Consider the following 8,471-nt stretch of genomic DNA (forward strand, 5'->3'; position numbering starts at 1 on the left):
CATGTGAAAATTACAACCAATGTTATTACGTCATTAATAACAGTCTAAAGATGTTAGTTGACCTTATGTTCGGGGTGTAGTTCAACATCAGATGACCTCTCAAAAAATACTTTACGAAACAATCATTAACACATGGTAATCCAGATCAAGACTTGATGCCAGATGATAAATACCAAGTAACATAGTTGATGAAACAATTTTAAATGTAGTCAGTGCGGCACGTTCAAAACCACAACTGTAAGTTACCAGTGGCAACGTCAACAGACATTTGAAGGAAATAATGCATCCAAAAATTAACAACTGAACACGCCAGATGATATGCTGACCATTGGACTACTTAAGCCCACGAGAGAAACTTTTTTGTTTTTATTTAGATTATTCGTCACGTTCGATGCCACAATGCCATGATTAATTATAAAGAAACTAAGAAAAAAACCATGAAAGAATGAGTGGCAAACAACAAATAGATGTAAAATGCAACTAAAATAGTAAAAATGAGAAAAGTAACTAAAATAATAAAAACACTGTGATAGAAGCCGACACCAGATGGTGTTAAAGCCTTATGACCAAGTACAAAATATAAAAATGTATTACAAAATGATACAAAGTTATAAAATCGATAAAACAACAGGAATCTTCTAAAACATGATTGAACGCAGTCATGTGTCACTTCCACAAATGCACAGAGATGCGCTAAAGGTAAACAGATGTGCCACCTACATTCAGAATTCCAGAAACAATAGTGATTGATGCAAATACATTCTAAATGCATTCTAAAAGAAATATTAATAATAACGAATGCAATCGGTTTCCAAACAAACGTATACAATAGCCAAGTATTTTATTTTACTTGTAATAGAAACGAAAGATGAATAAAAATGAAATAAAATTATTATTCGCTGTAAAGAAAAAAAAGTAAGTAAGCGCGAAAGGAGACAGGTTAATGAACCATCAAATCGTGAAAAATGTTGAGAAAGCCAGTGCATGCCACTTGCGAATTCCTCATTGATAACAATTTCCGGACCGGATCGGCGATGCACATAAATTTCCAATTTTTCAAGAATATAGAGGTTCATCGTGCACAATGTCCAAATCATCATTGATGAGAAGCAAAAGATGACCATTCACCCTCAAATGGAAAGCAAGTGCACTATAGCTTTTGTAAGTGCGCTCTCTGAATCGTGTTGCTAAATCTCTCCCCGTCTGGAGAGAGGGTTAGGACAATTTACGCTCATCGCCGAGCCGATTCGGTAGTTTATCTACACCTACATCTACATATGTACTCCAAAAGCTGCCGTATGGTGCATGGCAGACTATACCTTGTACCACTACCAGTCATTTTACTTCCTGTTCCACTCGCAAGTAGAGCAAGAGGAAAAACGAATGTCTATATACTTCCGTATGAGCCCTAATTTCTCGCAGTCCTTACCGAAGACTGACATTTACCTTCCCTACCACAATTCTCACATGCTTATTCCATTTCATATTGCTTTGCAGTGTCGTGTCTAGATATTTGAACGACGTGACTGCGTCAAGCAGAACACTACTAATGGTGTTTCCGAACATTGGGCGTCTGTTTTTCCTTCTCATCTGCATTAACTTACATTTTTTTACATTGGGAACTAAGAGTCATTGACTTTTCTCTAAGTCGTCTTCTAACCACCTAGTCACTCAAATTCGAGACCTTCCTCTACACCACAGCATCAACAATAAACAACCGCAAATTGTTACCCACCCTGTCTGTCAGATCATTTATGTATACAGAAAATACACTTCCCTAGTGGGCTCCTGCCGATATCCTTATCTCTGATGAATACTCGCCGTCGACGACAACGTACTGGGTTCTATTACTTAAGAAGTTTTCGAGCCACTCACATGTCTGGGAACCTATTCCATTGCTCATACCTTCGTTAACAGTCTGCAATGGGACACAGTGTCAAATACTTTCTGGAAATGTAGAAGTATGAAAACTGCCTGTTGCCCTCCATTCATAATTCGCAAAAGGGGGCAAGCCAAGTTTCGTACGAACGATACTTACTAAAACCATGCTGATTCGTGCATATAAGCTTCTCAGTCCCAAGAAAGTTTATTATATTCTAACTGAGAATATGTTCAAGGATTCTGCAGCAAACAGAAGTTAGGGATATTGTTCTGCAATTTTGCTGGCCCGTACTTTTACCTTTCTCATATACTGGAGCCACCTGCGCTTTTTTCCAGTCCCTTGGGCCTTTGCGCTAGGCAAGGGATTCGTGGTAATGTAAGCTAGGTAAGAGGACAATGCCGTACAGAACTTCTGTGAAACTGAATTGGGATTCCATCCGGACCTGGTGATTTATTTGTTTCCAACTCTTTCAATTGTTTCTCTACGCCATGGATGCTTGTTACTGTGTTCTCCACACGGGAATCTATGCAGTGCTCGAATACCGGTATGTTTGTACGATTCTCCTGTGTCAAACATTTCTTAAATGTGAAACTTAAAACTTCGGTTATACTTTTGCTATGTTCTACTGCCACACCAAGCTGGTCTATGAGTGACTGAATGGAAGCCGCAGACCGGCTAAGCGATTTTACTCAGGACCAGAATTTTCTCGTGCTCTTGATTGGATTTTTTGCTGAGTTATGAGGGCTGTAGTTGTTTTATGCTTCACGCATAGATCTTTTTACAGAGGCGTGGACCTCAATTAACCTCTGCCTGTCGACGTTTGCGCGTTCGCTATGGAACCAGTAGTGCAACAGTTTTTGCTTCCTCAGCATTTTCCGAATTTCGTAGTTAAACTACGGTGGGTCTTTTCCGTCCTTAATCAAATTACTGGGCACGTAGTTTCCCAGCTTGTAATAAACAATCTGTTTAATCTTTGCCCATAATTCCTCTTCCTCCATCTTACTGGATCTAAGAGATTCAATTCACTGTCTAAGTGAAATACTAACAACTGCTTCTCTGCTCTTTCTAGCAGAAACACTCTCCTAGCATTCTTGATGAATTTATTAATTTTCGACTTACAACAACATCATTATCCCTAATCCCCGTCTCTATACTGATGCTCTCGCTAAGATCCTGCCTGTTTGTAGCTACAAAGTCAAAGATATTTCTATAGCGTGTGTGCTGCCAAACTAGCTGCTTAAGACAGTTTCCAGAAAACGTATGCGAAAATGCTTCGTAAGACTGTCTGTGTGTACTCCCTGCAATGAATCCATAGACGTCCCAGTCCATACCCAGTAGGTTAAAGTCGCCTCCAACTAGTACTGCATGATCTGGGTCATGACCTGCCCTAGCCTAAAAACCCTCATGTGCACCCCAAAAGTGCTCTCCGACCTGAGTAGCTCTTACCTGTATACTCGCTTCTGACCAAAAACTTCCTTTGAATGGTTCTATAAATGTCACTGCGAAATCGGGTGGCGGGTAGAAACATCAAAAAATTAACTTGGTTTCTCCTAGACCTGTTATACGCATCCAGATAATTTCACTGTCACACTCATTTCCAACTTCAACGCAGACAATATTTTTCCAGCCGCAATGAGCCCTCCCCCTCCTATGGTGTCTAATCTGTCTTTCAGATATACGTTCCATGACTCTCTAAACAGCTCAGAGCCTTTTAGTTCAGGTTTCAGCCAGCTCTTGGTCCCAAGAATAATTTGAGCGCGAGTGCTTTCCTGGAGAGCAGTGGATTTGGGAGCTTCGTTATGAATACCTCAACAACTTACTGATAACCGTGATCTGACTTCCCTTTCCGCATATCGATTGGTGAGCGTTCCTCAGAGTTCAAAATGTTCAAATGTGTGTCTTATGAGGCTTAACTGCTAAGGTCATCAGTCCCTAAGCTTACACACTACTTAACCTAAATTATGCTAAGGACAGACACACACATCCATGCCCGAGGGAGGACTCGAGCCTCCGCCGGGACCAGCCGCACAGTTCATGACTGCAGCGCCCTAGACCACTCGGCTAATCCCGCGCGGCGTTCCTCAGAATACTTCAAACTACCGCCTAGCCTAAGAAACCCCCATGCGCATTCCAAAAGTGCGCTCCTACCTGAGTAGCTGCTTCCTTCGTGTAGTGCAACCCTGACCTACAAATCCCCACTCAATAACAAAGGTCTACAAATCTGCTGGCAAGACCGTCACAGTCGGTTGAGATCCTCCACTCGGCTCCAAATAAAAGGACACCTATCAACTCTGGGAACTGTGCTGCAAATTGCGAACTCTGTCTGCACCCTGCACTTGAGGCCAGCTGCCTTCACCACCTCCACCAGCCTCCTTAGAAACTGATACGACCTCATAACCAGTGCAATAGGCGTCGTTGGTGCCAACATGAGCCAAAACGTGCAGACGACTGCACCCTGAACGCTCTATCTCTCGTATGATGTCCACCAGCAGACACACCTAGTGCACATTGGCTTTCTTTCCAGCCCTATCTGCCTAAAGGGCTCCATAACGCACCTGATGTTGGAGTCGTGATAACTAGTAAACCCCTCTCCTGGTGTGCGTGCTCGTATCCTGCTAAAGGAACGTCCACCTCCTCACTCACAGAGCGAATGGGCAAGGCCAGACGGTCGGCCTTCACGTTGACCTCCGTCTCGAGCGACGCTAACGCATTACCACCTGCCACTCGCTCTGCTGTGAGTGCAGTTCCACTGCGTCTGGTACACTAGGAGTTGTCTTAGAAGCAGAGCCTCTGGGCGAAACAAGCGACACCTGGAGTGTACCATGCGATGCACCAGATTCTCCAACAGCGCTACTCCCCAAGGCAGCAGCCTGAAGGTGACTGACAGTAGCCAAAAGTGCACTCACCTGTTCGCGGACTGCAGCCAGCTTCTCCTTCGTCCACACAGAACATGCACACATCCTACCCATGCTAGCAAGAGTAAATGAAGAAGTAAACTGTAAGAGCAGAGCAACTTACTACCCTCTTGATATGTCACCAATGGATGTTGTTGTCTTAATGATACCTGGCTATTCAGAAGAAATGAAAACTGCATTATTTCCTTCAAATTTGTATTGACGTTGTTCTTGTTCACTTATCACTAGTAGCTTAAAATTGTGATTTTGTTCGTGATGTTATTTCGTCAATTATGTTACTTGATATGTGTCATTGTAATGTGTGACACGTATTTCTGAATCATGACTTGATCTGGATTATCGTGTTCTTATGATAGTTCTGTAAAATATTTTTTGTCAGATCATCTGCTATGGGGTATACCCTAAATGTACACACATCAAAAAAAGTTTTGCATCACCTCGGTTCCGAGTTCCGGAACCTGTACATAAAACTGGAATAAAGATGAACATCAGCAACATTCCGCCCTTTTTATTACTCATGAAAACTACACATTGCATGTCGTATCACAATACAGCGAGACCTTCAAGATGGTAGTCCAGATTGCTGTTCAGACCAGTACCCCTAATTCCCAGCTGCACGTCCTCTTGCACTGATGCATGTCTGTATTCGTCGTGGCATAGTATCCACAAGTTCATCAAGGGACTGTAGGTACAGATCGTCCCACTTCTCAATGGCGATTCGGCGTAGATCCCTCAGAGTGACTGGTGGGTCACTTAGTCAATAAACAGCCCTTTTCAATCTATCCCAGGCGTGGTAGATAGGGTTCATGTCTGGAGAACATGCTGGCCACTCTAGTCGAGCGATGTCGATATCCTGAAGGAAGTCATTCACAAGATGTACACGATGGGGGCGCGAATTATCGCCCATGAAGACGAATGCCTCATCAATATGCTCCCGATATGGTTGCACTATCAGTCGGAGGATGGCATTCACGTATAGTACAGCCGTTACGGCGCCTTCCATGACCACCAGCGGCGTACGTCGGCCCCACATAATGCCACCCCAAAACAGCAGGGAACCTCCACCTTGCTTCACTGTCTGTGCAGTGTGTCTAAGGCGTTCAGCCTGACCGGGTTACCTCCAAACACTCCGACGATTGTCTGGTTGAAGGGATATGCGACATTCATCGGTGAGGAGAACGTGATGCCAATCCTGAGGGGTCCATTCGGCATGTTTTTGAGCCCATCTGTACGCGCTGCATGGTGTCGTGGTTGCAAAGATTGACCTCGCCGTGGACGTCAGGAGTGGAGTTGCGCATCATGCAGCTTATTGCGCACAGTTTGAGTCGTAACACGGCGTCCTGTTGCCGCTCGAAAAGCATTATTCAACATGGTGGCGTTGCTGTCAGGGTTCCTCCGAGCCGTAATCCGTAGGTAGCGGTCATCCATTGCAGTAGTAATGCCTAAGCGAGGCATGTAATTGACAGTACCTGTCTCTCTGTATCTCCTCCATGTCAGAACAACATCACTTTGGTTCACTCCGAGACGCTTGGACACTTCCGTTGTTGAGAGCCCTTCCTGGCACAAAGTAACAATGCGGACGCGATCGGACCGCGGTATTGACTGTCTAGGCATCTAGGCATGGTTGAACTACAGACAACATGAGCTTTGTACCTCCTTCCTGGTGGAACGGCCGGAACTGATCGGCTGTCGGAACCCCCCCCCCCCCCCTCTCTCCGTCTAATTGGCGCTGCTCATGCATGGTTGTGGATTCCATTACCTTTATCTAGAGCTGAACAGAAAACTCAACATTCTCGTAGTCAACAGTTTTTGATGGATGATTGATGAACTGTTATAATCTTATACATTGGATCATAATAAATGGGAAAGAGTGTTGGGTGGTAAAATACTGTAATTAATGTCAAAATAAAGAAGGAACAACATATATGAAAGAAAGACATGTGGTTGAATAGAAAATTGAGCTAGTGTAAAATTGAAAATTCAACAAGAACAGTTTCAGATGTCATACCTCGTTCAAAAGCAAGAAAATGCTACAAAAATTTTACAGATTTACATGAGATATTTAAAACTAAATTAAAAACTTACTAAATATTAGTGTATGCTCTAATACCAACGAAAGTGTGATAAGTTTGCATAACAGGTTGTTAAGTCTCATCCCAGTTATCGTCTTTGTTTCTTATCTCAGTATAAGGGAGTATATTAGTGAAGAGTAACAACTTTTTCTTGTTTCAGGGATGAGATTTGGCCTGCTGCAAACGAAAGTCGGGCTTACGCACATTCTCGCGAAGTATAACATAGAACCGTGCGAGAAGACCATTCGAAATCTCTCCTTCGAATCCAGGTCGTTTATCCTTACGCCGAAGGGTGGTATCCAATTGAGACTGAGCAAGAGGAACAAAGTATAGTGCTCATCTACTATGATAGAACGTTTGACTAATCATAAAGATAACTATTTTAGCCACTACCTTCATTTTCACTTTTGATAACAGCTTACCAACCTTTAAATCTCAAAACCTACATTACATGTACCATAGACAATTATGAGTGTCATTACTTTCACCATTACTATCATCATTCTCATGCAGTGTATCATCTTACTGAGTAGTATAAATTTTGCTTCAGTTTAGATGTTTAAAAGAGTTTTTATTAATATTCTAAAATAATTTTTGTACTGAGTAATTTTGCTCCATTTTCTGGAAGACAGACTGGACAGAATTAATAAAAGCAATATAGAACCATATAAAGTTGTTTTACATTTCATTTCCTTTAGCATCTTAAAGCATATAAAAATTTCATGTTATGTACAAAGAGCTCCAGAGGAACACAATAAGTGAAGAAGCATTCATGGAAAACAGCAGGGCAATCTATCGTCCAGAGTTATTATCTTCCAGTACATTAAAACCATAACATAAACTTCAAAATATACAAGGAAATAGATTTCAATAGGTCACAATTTGGGTGTAGGTAATTCGCTTATTGCACAATGTCTTCCTCTTCTTTCTTTCCCTGGGCTTATCCCATGTTTTCAGCATGGTGAACTGAATTTGGATTATTTAGTGGTAAAGGCTAGACAAATACCTTTCTTGTCGCCACCTCTTCCCTCCAGGGATGGAATTTGTGTATCCCATACGTCTCCACCTACGTAGCTTTATCCACGTGGAAGTGTGAGAATGTTTTCGAAATATTTGTGAAGTGCCTAAACTACGCGCAACGTGGGTACCAGTTTGGTATTCACCTAGTCAGATATGAGAAACTGCCTAAAAATCGAACCCAGACTGATTGGCACACTGGCTCTTGTCTCTCACCTGCTAGGTGAATTCCATGCAGGAGCGGCGTACCTCCCAGGAAGCTGCTTGTAACCTACCTGGCTATTTTTTGTGTAAAACTGTTTATTGGACAGAAAAACAATTAAGTGCAACGGTATACAAACGTTGATGCGAAACTGGAGCACTACTAACACTTCCTCCAGAGTATTTCACAATACAAAGACTAACTGGAATAAGATATATAAAACAAATATAATCCCACTAAAGCAGGAATACAGAATGGCAGATTCTTTTTCTCTTTATTGATGTTCCGCATGACAGCAAATCTTCCCGATTGGTTGTGGTTGGGTAGTGTCGCCCCTTCTATGACGTTAAAATTTCGTGGATATCTTTCTTTCTTACTTCTGG

The 8,471-nt window shown here is 42.3% G+C and overlaps 1 protein-coding gene across 3 annotated transcripts in view; it reads left to right on the forward strand.

Annotated features, from left to right (window-relative positions):
• Window positions 1–7,524, forward strand: part of LOC124615853 (cytochrome P450 6k1-like) — a 262,323-nt gene extending 254,799 nt beyond the window's left edge. For all 3 annotated transcript variants that reach the window (XM_047144009.1, XM_047144010.1, XM_047144012.1), the window contains one exon: window positions 7,030–7,524. In XM_047144009.1, the coding sequence (XP_046999965.1) occupies window positions 7,030–7,202 (173 nt within the window). In that variant the 3' untranslated portion in view covers window positions 7,203–7,524. The remainder of the gene's footprint in view (window positions 1–7,029) is intronic.
• The last annotated feature ends 947 nt before the right edge of the window (window positions 7,525–8,471 follow it).

Source organism: Schistocerca americana, chromosome 5 (assembly GCF_021461395.2).
Source record: "Schistocerca americana isolate TAMUIC-IGC-003095 chromosome 5, iqSchAmer2.1, whole genome shotgun sequence".
NCBI lineage: Eukaryota > Metazoa > Arthropoda > Insecta > Orthoptera > Acrididae > Schistocerca > Schistocerca americana.